The sequence below is a fragment of the Idiotropiscis lumnitzeri genome, chromosome 1 (assembly GCF_059441095.1).
Source record: "Idiotropiscis lumnitzeri isolate Australia: NSW breed Sydney's pygmy pipehorse chromosome 1, RoL_Ilum_1.0, whole genome shotgun sequence".
In the NCBI taxonomy this organism is placed as follows: Eukaryota; Metazoa; Chordata; class Actinopteri; order Syngnathiformes; family Syngnathidae; genus Idiotropiscis; species Idiotropiscis lumnitzeri.
In genome coordinates this window covers 26,827,512-26,849,895 of record NC_142391.1, presented here as the reverse complement: position 1 = coordinate 26,849,895, position 22,384 = coordinate 26,827,512, and the positions used below count along the sequence as shown (strand labels likewise).

The window sequence follows — 22,384 nt, the reverse complement described above, 5'->3', positions numbered from 1 at the left end:
ATTCCTCCTTACCGGCTTTCTAGTCAGCTAGGATTCAGGACCCGAGTTCTTGTGTTGGGTTTGCACTAAAAAACACCAGCTACATTGCCATCACACATGGTGGCGTGCCCTTCGCCCCTGCCGCCAACCTCAGCATCTTAAAAGTACACAGGGACCTCAATGTGTCATTGGTCGGTACAACGCCCATTGCTGTTTTCATCATTCTCTCCATATTTGTTGAATTGACTTTTGTGGCCTTCATGTATCTTTTGTTGTTAGGAGCAAATAATAGGCGTGGAAGATCTGGAAGTGAAGCACTTCTCAATTGGTGACAGAGATTTTCTGATAGTATCAAGTCAGGTGATGGCAAATGTCGTTATTTGTTGCCGTTATCCTTTCCTGTTCTATAAAAGTATTGAAGGACTTTTTTAAACTTTTTTTTTTGTTCCATGCTACAGATATTTGTTTGGACCAGCGGCTCCTTCACGCTCCTGCAGACGCTTAACTTTCAAGAACATTTTGTCAGTGTGACTCCATTCAACCGCGCTGAAGTTCCGTATTTAGTAGTTTGCTTTAACAGTGAGACGACCAGTTGCCTGCTACTTCACTGGACTGGTGATAGATTTGGGAATCCGCAGCCCCTCCCTATCACAGGCAGGATTAGCCAAGTGGAGACAGTCCAGACAAGAGTAGAGGACACTCTTTTCTTGGCGCTTCTTCAAGGTGAGCCGCCTTTGGTTGGTCTTTCAGTGACTTCACTATATCATTTGACAATTCCTTAAATTTACATTTGGTCATGTTCATAATTCTACATAAATAAAGTATATTTTGGGTAAATGTCATTTCTTCAGGTGACCTTCCCACCTGTGAGGTGCTCCTGTGGAGATCAGGGCAACGTTTGCCCGAGTTGCTACAGTCCATTACTCACCCAAGCCTCGCCTCCATTCATCTGTTCACAGCTCCTTCTGAACTCAGTATGTGCACAAAATGGCAGTTTACTAATGTAAACGATGACAGAATCATGTCAGGTATGTGACTTGTGATGTACTTGAATTCTCTCTCCCAGTTTACGTTGTGCTCGCTGGAAGAAATAGCTCATCACTCTACGCCTGGCGGTCTGATGCCAGCCTGTTCACCATCATTTTGAAGGCCCCACCAGCGATGAGTTTCTTTTCCTGGAAAGTCCCCTCTCTCAACACCACCAAGACACTCTTGGCTTCTTCTGAGGAGAACCGCTCCAGACTTTATCAATTAACTTCAGTCTCCAATCAATCGGACTTCATCCCCAGGTATTGTGTTGTTTATCTCCTCTTGAGCTGCAAAGTTCAGTTCAGTTCTACAAAACATTTTTATTGTTTCCTTCCACCCCAGTTTTGGCGAGTTGCATTTTTTACCCGGTGACAGCGAGCTACAGATTGCGGTGAATATCTTAGATGATGATATTCCTGAAAAGCAGGAGCACTTTCGGGTTCGCTTGAAGAATCCAAAGGGTGGCGCAGAGATTGGATTTGGGGGTCAGGTGACCGTTGAGGTTCCGAGCAATGACAACGCCCACGGAGTGATTGGATTTGCGCAGGCAAGATAACATACCTTGTGCTATCAGAGTGTTACATTTGCTGTATGTATGAGATTTTTTTTTTTAAATACTGATTATAATCCCTCAAGTGGTATTAAATTGTCTACCCTTTCCAGAATTCGTTGTCTCTGGAAGCTGAGGAGTTGGAGCGGAATCATCAGATCTCCCTCACCGTGGAGAGGAGAAAGGGGACTTTTGGCCGACTGACTGTACACTGGACTGCCAGTGGGAGTGTGGCGGACATTTATCCCACTTCTGGAGTGGTGCGTAAATGCTCCTTCGTAATGCCACTTCACATTATTTGCCGGGGAGGTCTCGGTATATGTCCCAAACTTTTCACAGTTACAAACAGCAACCTAAAATAATTCTAAAGCTGCAATGTCATCCTCATAGGTTACGTTTTCAGAGGGTCAGTCGGTTGCCGTCATTCCACTGACGGTGCTGTCAGATGGTTTTGCAGAGCTGAGAGAAAGTGTTACCATTACCCTCATGGATGTGACCACGGTTGAGCTGCAAGACATTCAACAGGCTGCTGTCATTGATAAATTGCGGGCGCAAGCGCTCCTCACCATCCTACCGAATGGTTCCCCCTACGGGATGATTGAATGGCATTTGGACTCTCAGATTACTCTAACACAAGAACCACTCGGTGAGCATTTGTCAGTCCACAAAGGACGCATGTGTGATGATGAACCAAGGAAATGTCTTTTTCTTTGAAGATATTTAGACTTCATCGCTATCCAGCAGCCAGCTTGATTGTATTATGTGTTCTCTAACAAGGCAAAATCTGATTATGTTTCTTAAGAAATGGTTACAAGAAAAAAAAAACACTTTGAGACTTACTGTAAAAGTTCTTTAAGCATTTCCAGGATATAGCTAATCCGAGGTTTGTCTTAATCCATCTGAGAAGACTGTCGGATTAGTCCGAAACATATCAAGAGTATTTTAACAGTTGACATTTTGCCTGTCAACTCCCATGAGAATTCTTCTGTATTAAATAGTTCTTGTTTTGGGTTTTATTCTCTCAATTAAATAACTTTCTCTGAACTTGCAGGCTTTCCAGTCACTCTGACTTTGTCCATAATACGGGAGCACGGCTCCTCTGGCGAGTTGGAAATACATTATGAGACCAGGCCAGCCTTGTACCAACCTCCATCCAAGCAGGCCGCCGCTGATGAGGACTACATTGCCAAACATGACACCATCATTATGACAGAAGGAGCAACTGTGGCTCTTGTTACCATCACAATCCTTCCAGTAAGAATTAACTGTTGTGTCATAGAACAACAAAAATAAATTCCAATAGCTATGTCTTCATGCATAATTTGCTCTAAAATGTACAAATGTGTTTTCTTTCAGGATGACATCCCAGAACTGTCAGAGAGTTTCCTGGTAAATATCACCAGTGTGGAGCTAGTTAGTGGGCTAGCTGGGGCAAGCCAGCCCTCTGTAAAGAGACCTGGCATGGAAGTAGCTGAAATAACCATCCAGGAAAATGACGACCCTCGAGGAATCCTGCAGTTTGTAATGCCAGAAGTAAGTGTGGGATTTGGCGAAGGGCTGAGCCCTGGAAGAAATTTGCTCTATTGACGCAAAATCTGAGGGTGCATTGTAGGTGCAAAAAATTCAGCTTTATTTCTTAATCCTACTTTAGGAGAGCGCTGGAGTTATGATGGCCTATGAGATGCCGGCACCTGACAACATCTTCCACCTGACAGTGGAGCGACTTGCCGGTGCAATTGGAAGACTGGTTGCCTACTGGGAAGCTCAGCCCCTTACTGCTGATCTTAATGATTTCAGGCCCTCATCTGGCAACATCACGTTCCAAGATGGGCAGGTAAATGGATGTTATCAAATGGGAACTGTTTGACAAGTCGCTAATGACATGGTTCTTCTAGCGGAGGGCTGTGTTTGCTATCTCCATCTTGGACGAGGACCATGAGGAGGCTTTGGAAAAGTTCCAAGTCAATTTACTGCAGGTGATTGGTGGCGCTAGACTCGGAAATGTGACCTCTGTCACTGTCAGCATTCCGGCCAATGACTCACCTTTAGGACGATTTGGATTCCAACAGCTTGAGGTGCAAACTAAACCCGTAAACATGAATACATGAAACATATTTAACTAACCTTAATCTTATCTACTTCTTTTCATTTTTCAAAGTGTAAAGAACTTTTATGGACACTTTATACGTGTGTTTTCTTGTCACAATAAGTCACAAAACGTCCATCCTCTCCAAGGTTACGGTGAATGAGCCAGAGTTTGTTGAAGATCCCGCTGCTGTCGCTGTACTAGCAGTACTGCGCAGTGACAGAGGCAAGGGAGCTGTGACACTCGTGTGGCAGCTGGAAGCACAAGCTGTTCATGACCTTTCACCTCTCAATGGCACTATTGTCTTCACTGAGGTACAATGTAAATATGTAATGGGGTTTCAAAATTCTAGTAATATTCAAAAGTTGGAAACCAGGAATAAAACAGGAATTTACAAAATTGAAGGAAGGGAACTTAAATGTATTTGGGGAACATTTATTTTTGTGTAATACTGAAGAAAACACCATTATGTAATCACTTGTTATATTTAGCTACATTTGAGGGGGGAATATTACAAAACACCTCTCACAATGTTACAATATTGATCTCATAATGCATCCCTTTTTGTTTTAATGAACTATGTAATTTAGCAGTTCTGTTGGCTTTCCAGACTGAATCAATGAAGACATTTGTGATAAGAGCCCTTGCGGACAGCGTACTAGAGGGAGATGAACACTTCACTGTCAAGCTCTTTCCTGAAAGTGATGGCGGTGCTGCCATTGACCCTTTAAATGGTACTACTATTTACAACTAACCACTACGACTGAGAAACTGAATGAAATCATTGGAGTCTTGTCTTTTTATCGATGTATAAACTCTCCTCTTCTCTCACGTTATACGCCAGGTTTGGCAACTATCACTATCATGGCAGACAAGGCTGCCCTTGGTATCATAGGGCTGGCAGAGTCCTCCAAAAATATTTTCATCGGCGAACCTGAAGGATTTTATAATGGCAGCGCTGTTGTCAAGTGAGATGAACACAATGGGAAGAAATAGGACATATTCTTAGGTGTCGGTGTGGAATTTATTAATAATAATGATAATAATAATGTGTTTTTCCCAGCCTTATCCGCGGGCCAGGTGTGTTTGGTAAAGTGCAGGTGCAGTGGAATATCACACCTGCTTTGGTAGCTGAATTCACAGACCTCACTGGCTCAGTGACTATGAAAGACCAACAATCTTTTGCGTCTTTCACTTTGAAGGTACTGGCCAAAGAGGAGTGCAGGATTTACTTTCTGGTGGATAGAATAAGCTCACGCACCTGCAATACAGTGCTTTGTGTTCTTTCTGTTGCAATCCCAGGCTGTGGATGATGCCTTTCCTGAGGAACGTCGTGATTTTCTATTAACCCTGACGTCCATGACCCCAGGAATGGAAATCAGCCCCACTGCAAGACATGCCAAAATAACCATGGCTGCCAGCGACAGACCTTATGGCCTGTTCTCATTCACACAGCAGCAGATAAGCGCAATTGAGGAGGAGGAAACTGTAAGTACATGCTGCAAGTACAGCATCAAAATAACGATAACGCTGCCATTTTTGCCACTGTCGGTACTTGTTTTTCTCCTTACTGCTTCTACCCCGCTGCCACCAACACACACGCACACATTCAAATTAGTTCATTGAAAAAAATGTGTTCATGTTCACTGTATTCTTGAGTACAATGCCATTCATGATGCTTCACTGAAGTTCATACTGATTTTGTAACTTTTACTGAGGGATGGTAAGTCACCCTTCATCTTTTCTACATTGCTGTCCTGTGCAACTTCTCAAAATGCACTCTGATTGTGTCATTTTAGTCCTGGTTCCAAAAGAAAAAGTATACCTGTGACTCTTTGCCTTCAGGTGAATGTGACTATTAATCGCACTTTGGGCAGTTTGAGAAGTGTGTGGGTCACATACCAGACCTCAGGCAACACAGCAGTCAGTGGCGAAGACTTTGCTTCTGCTTCGGGACGGCTGCTCTTCACCCCAGGTCTGACATCACAACATGTTTCAGTGCGTATCCTTGACGACAGTCTTCCAGAGGGGCCTGAGATGTTCTATGTCAACATTACTGATGTGGATCTAGTCAATATCAGGTACAAATAAATTATATGTCGTAATGTAGAAGAAAATTGATTTGAGGTTGGTTTGCCTCTGCATGAGACATAACCCGTTCTTTGACTTTTAAAATTCATATAATGTGTTTATATGACTTTGTGCAATTGATTTTGCAATGTCTGTCTCCTCCTACTGGTCAGTGGTTTGGATTACACAGTGAAGGAGTCAGGTCTTCAAGTGGACCAGCCCCCAGCCATAGATGACGTCTCATCTCTTGCTATTGTAATACAGATGAATGACAACGCTGAGGGTATCTTAGAATTCAGGCATGACCACATCAGCATCACGGGTGAGTCAGAATTAGGGTGCCTTGCAGTCTTCAGTAGTTTCAATCTGTGTTCAGAAATGTCCACTATCCAACTTCTTGCGCTGCCATTTCAGTTGAGGAGAATGCGGGGAATTTGTTGATCCCAGTGTTGAGGACGGCAGGTTCTTATGGAACCGTTTCAGTAGAGTTCATTTTCAGAAGCCTGAATGCAACTCCGGGTCTTGACTACATTGCAAACAATGGCTCGGTGATGTTTGTCGAAGGCCAGAAAACCGGTTTTGTTAATGTTACAATTTTAGATGACATGGAAAGGTGAGAACCATCAGATCTAACAAAGGCAAAGTAATCTATTCATGATGACTGACATTTAAAATGATCTATGCTAGCGAATATGCAGAGATGTTCGAGATCTTGCTGGTCGAAAGCACAGGGGGGGCAGTGCTCGGCTCTCACACTGTCGCCAGGGTGACCATCAATAAGAGCGACGCTCCAGGCGGTATTGTGAGGTTCCTCAATGAGAGCCTCATCACTATCAGCAACCCCAACGACACTCAAAAACTCACGCTGGTCTTGGAGAGGGCAGGAGGCCTTTGGGGCAACGCGACGGTACCACATAAACACGTCCCATCTCATGTGATAATCTTGAATTCTAATGGTGATTTTATCTTTACGTCAAAGGTTGCTTGGATTATCCTCGGTCCAAACAGCAGAGCACCTCTTCTTCCATCCAATGCAGACATTCGAGAGCCCTTGAATGGCTCTTTTTTTTTCAATGATGGGGAGGACGGTACACGCACTATTGCACTTCGTATCCTCCCTCATGGGGAAGTGGAGGTGGAGGAAAAATTCGTAATAGAGCTTAGCCTTCTGTCTGGGGACGTGGACATCGACTCTCAGGCTGGATTCATAACACTGAAGGCAATTCAATATTTTTGTTAACAGACTCAAAATTCCTCAGACACAATCCCGATTTACAATCCTTACTATTGATTTGGTTTTCACTTCCAGATTGAAAAGTTTGGCGACCCAAATGGTATAGTTCAATTTACACAAGATGCACTTCAAGAGCGTGTCTACAACGAACCCACAGAAGCGGAAGGTCCATTCAACATCTCCTTGCACGTCACACGCCGAGAGGGTGTCACGGGTAACGTGACGGTAAAATCCTTTTAAACGCTTGAACCACAATTTGGCACGGTTAAGCTTAAGATGAATGCATAATTGTATCTTTTATTCATGCGCGCCATGAAACACTTTGATTTCGTGTTTCAGGTTCACTGGCTGATCCACTCCGACTTTGACATAGCTGGTGACTTTTTGGTATTTTCTGGCTCTGTGCTAATCATGGAAGGCCAGCGTGAGGCAGAAATAGTTATTAGCCTGAGGCCTGACTCTGTGCCAGAACTGGAGGAGCTCTACACTGTTCAGCTGACAGCAGTGGAGGGTGGCGCTACCCTGGCTCCCAATTCAATGCTTTTACGCACCCACATTAGGTTGGTTGTGTGATTATGCTGATTTTCAGGGGTCGAAATGATAGATTGAATCCAGTCACAATCTTTAAGTCTTTCTTTTTATCCTTTAGGGTACATGCTAATGATGAGCCCCACGGTGTCTTCTCCCTGACTCCTGAGCAGCAGTCTTTTTTTGTCGAAGGGGCAGGGGCAGAGGTCCGTAGAGTTCTGGTTCTAAATGCGACTCGGCTGGCGGGGCTGTTTGGCAATGTCAGTGTGGGCTACAGGGTCACTGGTGGGACCGAAGAGGTCGTGGACATGGGCATGTTTGAGGAAGGACAAACAGAAGGACAACTGTTGTTCACTGAGGGACAGGTGTTCAGTACTGTTGCGTTACACATCAGCAGCCAGGTAAGATTTGGCTCAGTTTCTTATGAGCATGACTCAATTAAGACTCAAAATGCAGTTGGAGTTCATGCGTTGTACGTTGTGAAACTGACTGCTTTTTCTTTGGCAGGTGTTTTTGTCTTTGGGCGGGAGTTTCATAGTAGAGCTAACTAATGTAAGAATGGTCAGTCCTTTACTTGGCACACCGCCGCTCCTCAATCACGAGTCTTCTGTTGCTATGGTGACTGTGCCAGAGGAAGCTGCTAGCTCAGAGGTTAGCATGTATATCATGAAACGCCCCATTATTTTTCAGATGAAAAAAAAAGCCAATAAGACGCAGTATTATTTGTTTGTTTCATGCATTCTCTGCAGGTGGGTTTCGCCTCCCTGGCTTTGTTCGTTTCAAACGTTGATACAGGGAAATGTGAAGCAAAGGTTACACGAACCGGGTTGTTTGGTGATGTCAGGGTCAAGTGGAGATCAGGGTATCCTCCAGGACTGTCTCCACCTGGTTTTAGAATTGGAACTATTGTGCCAAATTCAGGTAACAAATCCAGACCAGAGTATAAATACAAGAATAGGACTGCTCGCAAAGCATATTTGAAATGTCCTCATTCCTCCTATTCAGGCTCACTGTTTTTTACCCATGGAGAGAGGACAAAGACGATACCTCTGACAGCCCTGGCTGATGCATCTGTGCCCACTTCACATGCGTTATACCTCACGGGCGCTACCTCTGGCACTGCTGCAGGTAGCCATGTCAAGCTCAGGTAAGACTTTTCATTGCTTGGACTTGTCAGTATTTAGTCATTGCATGTATACACCAAAGCCTGAAAATTTGAATCTTACCAAGACCAACTAATAAGTACAATTCTACACCAAACGCGGACCGTATCAACTACATTATTGTGTCTGCACAGGTCGGGATTTACATTGGCAGAAGTAGAGCCGCTGGGAATCTACCAGTTTTTGCCAGAATCCCGCCAGCTAGTCATCGAGGAGGACATTCAGACTATAACGCTCTATGTGCAGAGGCTCTACGGTTCTCGTAGCAACAGCACTCGCCTGACCTACACAACAATAGCAGGCAGTGCTGCTGCAGAAGTTGATTTCATGGCCATGCCAAAGGGCCATTTGACTTTTGATTCTCCTCGCCAAACCAACAGTTCCCTCCAGCTGTCAATCCTGGATGACTCCCTCTCTGAGCCGGATGAATATTTTCACGTCAACCTCACAGTCGTTGAAATCCTTACTCCAAACTTGGTTTGGGCAGATGTCTTCCCTCGAATCAACCCACCACACAGTCTGGCAACTATCACCATTTTGGCAAGTGATGTGGCCAGTGGTGTGCTAAGTATAGGTCCTGGACTGGTCCAAGTACCCGAGGATAAGGATGAAGGGAGCCTGCAGGAGCGCAGGGTTCTCCTCAGGGTGCGCAGGTCAGACAGTGTGGCTGGAGATGTACAAGTTAAGCTCCAAGCTTATGGAGGTACTCTGATTCACTCAATGACAATTTTTCAAGTTAAAAGTACATTGTTTGAATTGATTTTCATGACTTTAATATGCCGCCAGACGGAAGCACAACACCATTCCCTTTCACGCTCGAACCTGTTTGGCCCCTAGCGAAGGAGAATCAGGACTTCCACTTGGAGTCCAGCATTGTACACTTGCCGGCTGGTCAAAATGAGACAGAGGTGATCCTCTACATCTTGGATGACTCAGAACCAGAAGGACAGGAGGTGTTTTTTATCTATCTCAGTGATCCTGAAGGTGGGGCACAGATCACTGACAGTCAACACCAAGGCTTTGGGGCCTTTTCCAAGATCACCATCCTTGGTAAGATAAATTGTGCTCAATCGCGCAAGGTTTCTCTGCCATGTGCAGTGTGCTTTATTCTGTTTTTCACTCATTATTGGCCGGAATTAGTTATATGTGCCAGTGCAACCAAATGTTCCCTGAAAGTGTGTTTGTCATCTAAATGTGTAATGTAATGTCCTGTCCCACTTTCATTAATTAGGTTGATTTCTCGTTTTGGTTTGAGCCACTGTTAACCAAATTCCCAGCTGTTATTTTGTCCTATTTTGACATTACCTCTCAATGGATTGAAAAAAATAGGTGTACTAACAATAAAAAAAATAGTGTGGTATTTTAGATTGCCGGCAAGGCCATCCGCCTGTGTGCAGTGCCCTGCCGTATGATAGTTTGCCTTCCATCGTGATGCCAAAATATTATCTTTGGTGAAGATTCTTCAAGACTCTGGAAGACCCACTACTCTGAGAATAAGCGGTATAGAAAATGGATGGAATAATTTTTAATAGATTTTGTTCTGTGCATAACAGGTAGTGACTTCCATAATGGTATAATAGGCTTCAGTCACAATTCTCTGAAGGGACAGTTTCTTGATGAAGATTCAGAGAACAGAACAGTTCAGCTGCATGTTCAAAGGCAGGAAAACAGGTAATCTAAGGTCTTGGGCTAAATGTCATGTACAATTATTCACTTCTTATTCATTTACAGTAAATGACCTTTTCTTTTTTTGCTTAGAGCCTTTGAAGATGTGCAGGTTTTCTGGAGAGCTACTTTTGACAAAGCAGCTCCGACTCTTGTCAGCAATGGGGTCAACCTGACCAAACAGCTGGCGCACACTTCCGGATTTGTGTTATGTAGGAAAGGGGAGATCTTCTGTGCGTTTACTTTGGAGGTCCAAGATGATGATGTGAGACCCAATATTGATCTTTCGGAGAGTCAAGTTTAGTCTGTAGTGTAGAAAATAAATTCCAATCTGTTCATGTTTCCATAGGAACCAGAGTACAACACTTGGTTCTTCGTGGAAGTTTTTCAGGTGGGCTCAGGCGCCGCCATTAATGAGACCAGCCGATTTGCCAACATCACCTTGGCGGAGAGTGACGATCCACAAGGTGTCGTGTACTTTGGCATTAGCCACAGGTTTCCCACTGCTGTTCCAACGACCACAAAGCTCAGTCTTCAGGTGTACAGAAGAGCAAGCACCACTTCAACAATGTCTGTGCGGTATCGTACTCTGGTATGAAACAATTATTGTTTTGTTATTATTCAAGCAGCCAACTACAAATTCACAGGCATATAGTAGATGATAAAGATAAAGATGTCCTTTATTAGTCCCACAATGGGGAAATTTGAGGTGTTACAGCAGCAAAGATATAGATCACACAGAGTCGGCGGCGTAATGTAGCCGTTAATGTATAACATTAGCAGCAGACATTCATAAAAAGCATGCAAATATACACAGTATAAACGTATCTAAGTGTAAGGAAACACTCCTAATGCCTGTCCATTATACAGAGGGGGAAACGCTGTAATGATAAAAACTACTGAATGATTGAAAATACTGCAATGATAAAAATATTGCAATGATAAAAGTACTGTAATGGTAAGAGTACTGAAATGATAGAAAAGTACTGCAATGATAAAAGTACTGTAATAGTGAACGTCCTGCAATGGTAGAAATGCTGCAGTGATAGAAGTACTGTAATAAGAATACTGTAATGGTAAACAAAATACATCATTGGTCAATATTTAAGTACACCATTGGCTGAAAGTACAGTAGTAGTGTATATAGCATCCTAGGATTGCACTAATGCCCTCCCGTTTGTAGGCCTGACCCAATGTTCTTGTTAAAAAGTCTGACAGCAGTCGGCAGGAAGGAGCGGCGAAATCTCTCTTTGGTACAGCGAGGGTGTAACAGTCTATCACTGAAGGAGCTGTGGAGTGTTCTCAGAGTGACAAATATGACAAATATAACTCGCAAAAGTAGTTGAAACCGGTGAAAAAATTTTACTCTCAGTAATCGCCAGTACTGTATTGTGTTTGTCTATGACAAACCCACTTTTGTCTCATTTGGACCATGTGCTCACTATCGCAAATCTAATGACATTCATATCCAATAAAAATCTCAAAGACATCTTAATGTGGTCTCAAAACACAATGTAGGAATTCTTAAATGCAGAGGCGTTTCCATGTAGTCATTCCCTTGCACATTATATTGTAATCCTAAAATAGTGACTGTACGTAAACACATTTAATGCAATCAAGTCAAAGTTAACATAAGAACTTTTTCATTGATTAGAGACCATGCAGAATTCTCTCCTCTCTCCTTTCTTTTACCTTGAATGCACTCGGCCAAACCAGAGACTTATTAGTCGTCGAGCACTTTCATCTTGTCATATTGGAGATTAAAGGAAAAAATTGCACTCCACAAAAATTATAACTTCACCCAGAAACACATGATGGTGCTGTCCCGCTTTCATCATCTCAACTATTATCTTTGGCTTACAAAAGCTTTGGTGTGAGACAAAAGCATTGCTCAGTCAACCTCATTTTGTCTACTTAATGTTTTCAACCAAACCAAGCGCATGTGCAGGATTTTACAGGAATTGCATACATATGCAATGCTCAACATATATGAGTACACCCCACCATATTTGCTGGAAATGCTTGAATTCTCTTTCTGAATTCATATCTATGACATGTTATAGACTAGACTATTAAAAACAAATGCCGACAAATACACATTAACATTTTTAGTTTTAATCACATTAAATAATCCAACAAACTCAGTCTCTCGACTTTGAATCAGATGGGAATGGCTCCAACTCACCTGCAACTCTAATTTGGACAAGCATGCGCCAAAGAAAATGGATGGATGATGGAAATCTGTTTAATTTACCCACAACTCACAATCTCTTCCCTCTTTAGGAGCTTTCCAGAAAGGAGATGCTCGGACCGTTTGTAATCCATCCCGCTAAAGAAGGATTGGATTTTCCTCAGCAGGAGGGCGAGCTGACCTTTGACACGGGTCGCCAGAACACATCCGTAGACATTTATCTGACCCCTGACCTGCCGTCGTCTTTCCCCCGGCCTAAGCGCTTCCAAGTGGAGCTGTTCAATGCTACAGGGGGCGCCAGAGTGCACCCTGACTTTGGCCTGGCAAATGTGACACTTGTGACAAATGTTGCAAGTGCAACTTTGTGGGCCTTTGTGGGGAAGTTGCATCAACCACTCGACCCAGCAACACTCAACCAGGTGTTGCGAGGGCTCATCGATCAGACCGCCTCGGTGTTGTCCCGAGAGCAGATGACAGCTGTGCTTGAAGCTCTGGAGAAGGTGAGCACGATAGTATCAAGTGTCCTGCAGGAAATTATCCAATTTCACAAAATTGCCCGAACCTCCGACCAGATAAATTTACAGTACTATAAATGTTTGACGACCTTGCTGTTCCGTGTTGCAATCTCCGTTTTCTTTATGTAGGTACTAGCAATGTCCGACAGAGCATCTATTCATGAAAGCAGCCGCAATTTGACCTACGACCTCCTGTGTGCGTTGGCCAAGCCCAGTCGAACAGACACACGGAGCCTCAGCCACCTCGCCGAAGTGGCTGAACGGTTCGCATTCTCCATCATCACGCGCAGTCACTGTGAGATGTGAGTATACTTCTAAACAAAGTGGATGTTTCTTTCTCCCTAAATGCAGAATTTATCACCAAACTAGATCCTGGGGGCCACTTGCAGCGTACTCCCACTTTCAAAAAGAATAAAAAAAATAATTTGCACTACTTAACTCATTCACTGCCATTGATGGATAGAGAAGCCAAAAATGCATTTTTCCTAGGCCGGCATGTATATCTTTTGATATTGCATTTTAACAAAGGTGTGTAGACTTATTATAGCCATTGATTCTTACCTCCACTGATCTGATAGTTTTGAGTGTTACTTTGTAAATTAAGGTTAAGTTTGTCAAAGTAGCCCTTGCATCCTTTGATTTTTATTTTTATTATTTATTTATTTTTTGGGTACACTGCTTTTGGAAGAAAATGCCTTAAAATGTATTTTGTTTTTTAAAAAATGCATGTCTTTGTGTTTTTTCTCCAGAAGAGGCACGATCTTGGACACATGCGCACACATGTCCATCTCTGCCTTCCAGTGGTATCCCACACAAATCAATGGACACAAATTCCGGGGTCGGAACTCAGATTTCTTCCAGCTCCCTGACACTTTGCTGTCAGTGCCGGCTGTCTCCACACCTGACTGCAACAACCTCAGCCGTATTCAGCTGACAGAGTTTCGAAGTGACCTCTGGTTTGTCACCAATGATACGATAAATGCTCTTAATCGAAAGGTAAGGATTTCAAAGGCATTTTGAACAGCAGGTGGCAGTATTACCCCATAAAAATATAGTTGAACTATATGGCAGGACCTCTTCTGTTCATGTCTAGGTTTTCTCTGCCAGTCTACAAGACAGAAAGTCAAGCCCCCTTCGGGATGGTATCGAGGTGACATATCGTATCCACACTTCCGGTCAGCCACTTAAACCGGGACGTTCCATGTGCCTTCTCTGGAACCAGACCACTGCAAGGTAGCCCACCACAGAATGGAGAGTTGACCCCTTGGCATTAAAAATGCATTGCAAAATGCTTTCATACTCTCAGAATCGCACAGATGTATGAAGGCTGTGTCGCCTTGTTGGCTAGACATGTCGTCGCGCTGCAGTGCTTTATTGTCCAGCGGTGGCAGCAGACGTGGGAGTGGAAAGTTCTCTGTTAATTGCTGGATTGAAAGACGAGATTCTAAAAACGAGTAATGTACTGATTAATCAACTGAAACGCTTATGTGGGGTTGTATGGTCGACTTATCAACCAGTCTACAAAACAGGTCAATTTAGTGAAATCTTTAAGTAAATTGGAGTGCACTACTTGACTGCAACCAGCAGAGGCACTGATAATTGAGTCTCAATGAGTTTGTGGTCTATAATAAAAAAAACCTGATCATCTGCAAGAAGTTGGACTTCTTGAATTTAGACAACTCCTCCGGGCGGCATTATTCTTCTCAGTACAACCCTGGACGGACTCTGACAAGAAGTAAGCAATCAAGTGACCATCAATTTGCCCCATATCTGAGCAAGGAAATGTAATACCAGACCCCGTCGTTAATCCAAATAATCTGTAAAGCTGGTACTGTGTGCTTCCCTTTATCTGTCACCCTCTCATATTTGAGCAAGGTCAACTTGTTAAGTGTGCACACGGCATGTCGTACAGTGCCTGAGGCCACTCTGCATTTGTCTGCAACGCTGCGAATCCTCCCACTCACCTTCAAATTAATGAGGACATTCTGGACGTCTACATTGGGGCTTAGTGGTTTGGCAGGTTCGGCTTTGCTGGAACAACTCCCTGTACAATGTTATTGCAATAATCACACTGCTGAGAGATTGGATTGGGAGGCTCATGTCCCGGGAAAGGACACAAAACTGTCACAGCAACAACTGACCTTATATTTGCTATCTTAAATCAACTGAATTGCATTGCTCAAATACCTGTGACCTAGTTTTGATATGTTGTTGATTTCATGTCTGTCTTCTGAATGGTCAAGCTGGTCATCGGATGGTCAGTACTGCAGAGTTGTGAAAGAGAGTGGGAGCTACGTGGAGTGCGCCTGCTCACACTTGTCTATCTACACGGCCTATGCGGAGTTTGCCCCCCTTGCATCATATAACCAGGCCTTCTATGCCTCCGGGTTCATCTGCATCTCGGGTACGCCACATACCACAGCAATAATTTCAAATATCTCATTAGATGGCTATGGGAAATAAATTCAGACCTGCAATTGGTTGTGTTTTTTTTTTTTCAGAATTTAATTTAATTTTAACCGTTTCAGTCACTTTGGCATCCATTGAACTGTCAACCCATCCAAAGTTAGAATAAAACCAGCGTCTGGTCATTGTCCTCCATAAACCAGGACATAGTCCGATAACTAACAAACAAACAGAATATGATACATCTCAAATGTTTTTCTCTTCTGTTTTTGCTAGTTTAGCCGTCGCTGAGGTCTGGGTTCGCTGCGTCCATCACAATGAATGTTTTCTGTTGTCCTTTTCAGCCTTTGCAATGGCCATTATTGCACACGTCCTGTGTTCCCGTTTCCCCATGTTTGCTGCCAAATTGCTAGCGCACATGATGGTGAGCTGCCTCGGAACTCAGGTAATGCTCATTTTGTTCTGTTTTAAACCACCGGAGCCGCCCGGCACTACACTACGAAACCGCAAAGGCCGCACAAAAAAAAAATGCAACATCTAAAACCTTCCTGGCACCGTGTCATGTGTTTTTGGGAGGGCAACATTAATATTCTCCTTGTACACAGACAATGCATGCACATCGTCCATCTGCTCAGCCATCACACATTGTTTGTATTCATCTTTGTAAATATTCATGAATATACAAAAGGAAAGACAATCACATGTGACCGGTTTGCATTGTTTGCGGGCTCCAGTGTCCTGACAACGAAACTATGTCTCCCGCACCCTTGCCCATTAAAAACGCAAGCTGTCACATGAGCAGTGAGCAAGATATGCGGTCTCTGCTTTGTCTCTCCGCCGTGCGTATGTGTGTATGTACGTGCGGGACTGGTAAATTTCCACAGGTAGCCCCTCTCTTTGGTTGACAAACATGAGCCTTGAGTCGTTGGGGGCTACGCACCTTGGGCTCAACCCGTTTATGGCCCGGAAAGAGCCCCTGTACCTAAATGGGTTTGGAATGGAAATTTCCATCCTGTTCTGTTTCCATGTCAATGTATGTTTAGGCCTCCTACTTGGAAGAGAAGACATTGTACTATTGTTTTGAAGACAGTTTTTCTTTCTTCTGGTCTCATCCCAATTGAATTGGATTCTGGATGCAAAGGCCTGACTGAACAGCATTTTCTTTGAAGCGTGGGTTGTCTGCCACATGGGAAACATGGATGAGCTCAGTGCAGAATGTGGCAAATTAAGATCATTTGTTGTCATTTGTCGTCACTAATTAAGCGTTTACGAACAATTGCAAACATCATTTGGCCACAAATTTGGGCAACTGAGAATATACATTACATACATTTATTAACATCCTATTTATGCTTTTAAATACATTTCTGACCCAGTACTTGTCATTTGTACTATGAAGGATGCCCTGGGGTTTCTGATCATCGATTAGGACTAGAGCCAGTCACTACCAATGTAGTGGGCTCTTCATCTGCAGTGGCGGGGCTTATGCCGCTGGCTGTTGGGAGAAAATTAAAGCTGACCCACAGTTGTCAAAAAATGCCAAAACCATGCCTCAGTGAGACCTTGAGAAGTTGGAGCGGATGAAGGAAATGGAAAAGTTGCACTTGAGGTCATGCCACTGTTTATTGACTGCTGCAAGGTGTCCAGCTGCTGTCCTTTCATGCCATTTGTCTAGAGAGAATATTCCAAGCCTGGCATGATCATCGCGATTACAGCAAGCTCTTTGGATAGCCAGTAGAGCGCTCTTGAATTAGATTCAATTAGTTGTTATTCCACCCCCCGTAACCCCTTGTGAGGAGAAGCGGTACAGATAATGGATGGATAGTTGTTAGTCGAAACAAGTTTGCTTGCTCGGTACTTGGCTTCTTCCCACAATTCAAAAACATGCACGTTAGGTGCACTGAAGTCTACAAATTGTTCTAGTGGGAATATATATTCTTGAAAAGAACCGGTGACCATTCCAGGGTGTACCCCGTCCCTCAACCGTCAGCTGACTGACAGCTGGCTTCAGCTTTCCCGCGAATCTAATCTTGAGCTCAAAAGACAATAGGAAAAAAAGCCACATGACATTAGAAGCATACGTGAAGTTGAGCAACATCAATGCAGACCTCTGCTATTCTGCTCACTATGATTATACTATGGATAAAGGTGTTCAGAATTTCAACTGATACCGCCATCTATTTAAATTGATATCCAACATTCTTTTGCTCACATAGTCGATGCTGAAGTGAACGGGACGAATGCTGATTAGCTTGCATTGTCATAAAGGCCTAATAGACCATAACATCTGTTTTCAGTCGAAATGAAGTCAGAGAAATAAAAATGAGGATTCATCCCATGAGAGTCACATCAGAGGTATTAGTGCAGTGAAGTGAAGGCTTCTCCAACTTGGTACAGCACTTTGTCCCTGTGCTCAGCAAGACAACTGAAAATTGCGTTGAATGGAAATTTACCCCATGTGTTTGTGTGCGTGTGTGTGAGTTACTGTGTGTGTATTATGACTGAGAGAGTACGAGAGATCTTTTTTTCTTTTGGTTTACAGTAATCTGGGGAGAAATGCAGACATAATGCAACAGAAGTACCTTGCCAGTATACAGTAGTACTTTTTAAAAATTTTATTTACACATGCCCATTGATTTATCCCGGATAGATAGATAGATGTGTCCTTCAGTCTATTCAATACAGTTGGGCCTTAAGACACAAGTTCAATTTGTTCTGTGATGTAATGTGTTTTTTTGATAAGAAAAATGGCCCTCGATTATATTGCACTTTATAAAAAAAAAGTAAATAATTATTATAATTATATAATTTAACAGAATGTTAAAAGTTAAACAGTGGCACCTTGTCCATACAACTCTGTGGACATACGGTATATATCTGGTTTGTAAAAAGGATCATTTCATGTCTGCACCTTGCCATAATCTGCACTTTAGTGGTGCGTGAGATCTGTTGGACCAAGTGGGACACACACACACACACACACACACACATTCTGTTAGCATCTAAGTCGCTATTGTGCATTGGTAGGCTGTCAAGGTCTTCAAGGCCTTCTCTGTTGGCCAAACATAATCAAAAAATTCTGATCATATTCACATCATATTATATCATAGAGTTGAATTTTTAGGTTAGAGTTTTTATCCAATTGGAATTCATCTAGCTTGTGCTGCCAGGCAGATTTCATAATACCAGTAGTATGCACTATTCATCCGAGGCCTTCAGATATGATCTGTGTTGTGTGAGTTAGGGCGCTTTTACAGTTGATAGACAGTTGCAATAGACAATCAGATCACGTGTTGAAAGGCTTTACGCTGAAGGTGATGAACACGTTTTGTGATTGGATACGCACTCGTAAGGGGCGCTGAGCGGAATCAACACGCCATGAAGTTGTAACTGGTAATATATTCTTGGGCTTTTTAAACCACAATGGCTGAAGGAGGAAAAAGTGTGTATTTAATTGCACATACACTTGCGAGGCCATTTTCAAGACGGCTCTTTCAAGAGAAGCTAGTTTGTCCAACACTCACTCAGTGGTGCGTAAGTGTGTTCCTGTATATTATTTCTCCAGCCGTGGTGTTATAAATGATGGTATTATAAGGTAGATTTATTCCAGTCGAACTAAGTAGGCCTTTGCTGAAGACCTACGTGTGAAATGCGCGGCTATTGTGTGCTGTGCTTGTCCAAACTTCATACTCAAAACATGCTCGTTAGTGTGCTTTTGGATGTTCACTTTCAGGAAATGGTTTCCTGTGTTACCGAACAGGGTTACCAGTTCTTGCTAAATAAAAGTTAAAGCCAATGAAAACACAATTTAATGTCCAATGCGTTGTAATAACACAGCCCCTACCCCAACTCATCTCACACATAGTCTGACTCAGTAAAGTGCTCCCCCTTTCTATGCCCACTGTTGTCCTTTATCTGAGTGAGTGTTTAGGTAACTCTTGTTCTGGTGAAAGGATTTCCTGTTAGCTCCGGGACCAGCTCCAGCATTTAAAGCTTTGCTTCTCAGCCCATAAACACAGGCGTGACAACCGCTCCTCCACGTACAACACTCTACCACCCGCCTCCCTTCCCGTATTTCAACAGAGCGAACAAGCGCTTGTGGTTACTGCTGGGATTCCCAAAAGTGTTTTGTGTAAAAGAGGCTTGAGTCAAGGTTTACAAGTATAGTCGGCTGACTCTCTGGGAGGGGGCGTGTCGGGAAGAAAGATCAACACAATGTAAATAAGACTTTTTCCTGAGGAAGTTTTACCCGTTCCCATCATGACTAATCAATCATCAAATCAAAAAACAATGAGATTTGTGTTTGACGTCAGAGAATATGTCCCATCCTATTTTTGTTCGTTTGACCGAGAGCGTTTGGGGAAAAAAAAACAGGGAGTTTTCATTGCGTGCCTGTGTGTGTGTGAGAGAGCAAGAGAGAGAGTGAGAAAGAGAGTGAGTGAGAGACTAAAGCAAGTTGTGTAAATGGCTCTGAGGGATGGAAACAACAGGGTGACCGCAGTCAGGACTTGTTTTCGGCTGAGTAGGAGTCCCATAATTCTTGCCTTTAATGTTGCAATTGTCTCATCATGAGATCAGATCAGAGCCATGTTGTTTCAATTCATACCGAATAATGTTCTTGTCCTCGTGCTGGGCCCTTTTTATCTTTCTGATGGGATTAGGTATGAATATTACCAGGCACCAAAATGTGGTCTCTCCTTCTGGTTCTCTCAAACCCGTTATCCCCCTGAAAATGACAGGGCACATCCTGTGTGACTCATCAGTTTGACCAATGATGATCTTCCCTAATCTAATTATACGCAGTCCAGTGCCCCACTTTATATTTTATTATCATTAACAGAGGCCTCATCAAGGATCCCTGCGGAAGGTTTTGTAAACAAACATGACTTTGTTTAAATGTGACCTTATTTGGACAACCCAAACCATTGCATAATCATGAAAGTGGAACATCCAAAAGTGGTGAAATTTGGAGTTCAAACCAAATGTTTTGGAAGAATATAGTAGGAAGTGTCATTTGTGAAGTCACACAAGATGTCTAGTTTGAAAATTTGTCTTGAAATGAGAGCAGCTGTTCAGTCAACCATCATGGAAGGATTATTTTTCCCACTTTGGAGGTTTCACTTGTACAAAGTTGATAGAATGCACCACTAAAATTTGTACTGTGATCTGATAAAAGTCGAAATATCTCTTAAATGCTCTTATTTTGTTGTTGTTAATGTCAAGCACCAATTCCGTGGAGGATTAAAGTTATCCTGATGGAAAAATGCAAAAGAGTTAATCACCCTTGAACAAAGTCATTAAAACGTGAAAACTTTTCAACTGGAATCGTTAACCGCTAATTCAGTCCATCAGGGTTCATTGTGTCTACCGTTCGAAACTATCACAGTTTCAACAACCACAATCAATACTTTGCCTACAATTGAAATTAACAACTGGTGGGCAAGCAATGAGCCATTCGTTCTAATACTTAAGTGTAATGCAAATGCAGTAGATGTCAGCAAGTGACTCTGCCCTTTCTGGACTCACACTTTTGCCAAATGTCTGTTGACCAAACAGCTGGTGACCTCAAAATCACTTCCATGAACTCTCCTCTATTTCCAGAAAAAGCACAATATAAACAGAAACAGGAGGCCACAGCAACCTCTCACCTTCGGCCTGGTTCTACTGTTAGCCCCTACATTGGCTAGTACCACATTGAGTTTGCGCCGGAGTATGAGGTGCTTGAGTTATTAACACCCTTTGCACATCTTATTGTCTCACGCAGAGCGGAATTCTCTGACAACTGTTGTATTATTTCAATTTGAAAACGACATGGTGGAACTTTAGCTGCACCGTTGACTCGCTAGCATTTGAGTTTGTCGTGGAAAGATGTAATAAAAAAGATTGTTCATTTTATAAAGTCTGAGTCGAACGTTTGCGTTAGCTTTCACAACAATTCTGATGGCATTTCTTTGCATACGTGCCATCCGACATGCATTGAGATGGAACCTTTTACCTGATTCTTATTTGTGAAAGAGCAAACAGGACTGCTAACACGACAGATGATAAACAACGCGGGGACCTACAGAACTCTTTAATAACATTCTATTTTTGGAGTTTGACTGCTTGGCTTGGCCGCACTCTGCATGACAAGTGAACTTTGCCGGTTTGGAAGGACATTTGTTTACCCTGAAACCATTGAGTTCATTGGTGCTTCAGATGGATACACGCAGCGGTTTCACAAGATTGCCTGAACACATGGCAGAACACGAGATAGAGACAGTAATGGCTGCAGCCATCTTAATTGCCTGAAATGAGTCGGCTAACTTCCTCAGGGAATCAGGATGTCTTCAACAGAGGAAGGATATAGCCCGTGGTTTAATCAACTGTAATCACATCTGTTAGAAATTCTTATGTTTTGTCGAATGAAGATTATTTGTTTCAATCATAAACCTGCTGTGAATTACAAACTGCAATTTAAAAATGCTTGACGCAAACCACTTATTGGACTTTGTACCAAACGTTTGTAAATATGAAAATACCAAATTTGTCGATGCTGTTGTCCACAAAACATAAAAAGAACAAGACTCGTGCAATTGCTGGCATCCACAAACAAATAGAATGCACAGATGGCACTGAGCGTTAATACCCTCATTTCCCAACCAAGCCATAAACAAACAGATCAGAGTGGCCCCTCAAGCTTCTGTAGCGTCTACATCAACCTGTAGGGGTCAGTGTAGCTCCACAAATTGGCTCACGTTCAAGTCTACAGTGCTAGACGTCTCTGGTTCTCCCTGGCACTACTCGGGTGCTTCCCAAAGGTGTGCTTCTTATGACTGGCCAATGTCAATTGGCCATTGTGCAGTTGTTTTTTTTTTTTTTCAAAATCCATCTGCCTATAATTGCTGGAACAAAATAATTTTCTGGGCACAATCACGCTATAAACAGAATCAAAGCCAAATTGAGTGCATTTGTTAAATAGCAACTCA

At 42.9% G+C, this 22,384-nt stretch overlaps 1 protein-coding gene across 1 annotated transcript in view; it reads left to right on the top strand.

The window, feature by feature from the left end:
- Window positions 1-22,384, top strand: part of adgrv1 (adhesion G protein-coupled receptor V1) — a 95,581-nt gene that overhangs the window by 41,486 nt on the left and 31,711 nt on the right. Inside the window, exons 51-89 of the mRNA XM_088292310.1 lie at window positions 24-170; window positions 259-339; window positions 438-702; window positions 831-953; window positions 1,046-1,268; window positions 1,351-1,555; window positions 1,672-1,818; window positions 1,949-2,204; window positions 2,610-2,812; window positions 2,915-3,091; window positions 3,210-3,392; window positions 3,454-3,633; window positions 3,794-3,958; window positions 4,255-4,378; window positions 4,489-4,612; window positions 4,708-4,846; window positions 4,947-5,132; window positions 5,490-5,725; window positions 5,888-6,036; window positions 6,129-6,327; window positions 6,402-6,621; window positions 6,694-6,933; window positions 7,024-7,173; window positions 7,288-7,508; window positions 7,598-7,877; window positions 7,984-8,127; window positions 8,226-8,397; window positions 8,482-8,623; window positions 8,774-9,342; window positions 9,426-9,689; window positions 10,193-10,310; window positions 10,398-10,569; window positions 10,654-10,896; window positions 12,588-12,995; window positions 13,140-13,312; window positions 13,760-14,006; window positions 14,104-14,243; window positions 15,254-15,414; window positions 15,761-15,861. Of these exons, the coding sequence (XP_088148436.1) occupies window positions 24-170; window positions 259-339; window positions 438-702; window positions 831-953; window positions 1,046-1,268; window positions 1,351-1,555; window positions 1,672-1,818; window positions 1,949-2,204; window positions 2,610-2,812; window positions 2,915-3,091; window positions 3,210-3,392; window positions 3,454-3,633; window positions 3,794-3,958; window positions 4,255-4,378; window positions 4,489-4,612; window positions 4,708-4,846; window positions 4,947-5,132; window positions 5,490-5,725; window positions 5,888-6,036; window positions 6,129-6,327; window positions 6,402-6,621; window positions 6,694-6,933; window positions 7,024-7,173; window positions 7,288-7,508; window positions 7,598-7,877; window positions 7,984-8,127; window positions 8,226-8,397; window positions 8,482-8,623; window positions 8,774-9,342; window positions 9,426-9,689; window positions 10,193-10,310; window positions 10,398-10,569; window positions 10,654-10,896; window positions 12,588-12,995; window positions 13,140-13,312; window positions 13,760-14,006; window positions 14,104-14,243; window positions 15,254-15,414; window positions 15,761-15,861 (7,677 nt within the window). The remainder of the gene's footprint in view (window positions 1-23; window positions 171-258; window positions 340-437; window positions 703-830; window positions 954-1,045; window positions 1,269-1,350; window positions 1,556-1,671; window positions 1,819-1,948; window positions 2,205-2,609; window positions 2,813-2,914; window positions 3,092-3,209; window positions 3,393-3,453; window positions 3,634-3,793; window positions 3,959-4,254; window positions 4,379-4,488; window positions 4,613-4,707; window positions 4,847-4,946; window positions 5,133-5,489; window positions 5,726-5,887; window positions 6,037-6,128; window positions 6,328-6,401; window positions 6,622-6,693; window positions 6,934-7,023; window positions 7,174-7,287; window positions 7,509-7,597; window positions 7,878-7,983; window positions 8,128-8,225; window positions 8,398-8,481; window positions 8,624-8,773; window positions 9,343-9,425; window positions 9,690-10,192; window positions 10,311-10,397; window positions 10,570-10,653; window positions 10,897-12,587; window positions 12,996-13,139; window positions 13,313-13,759; window positions 14,007-14,103; window positions 14,244-15,253; window positions 15,415-15,760; window positions 15,862-22,384) is intronic.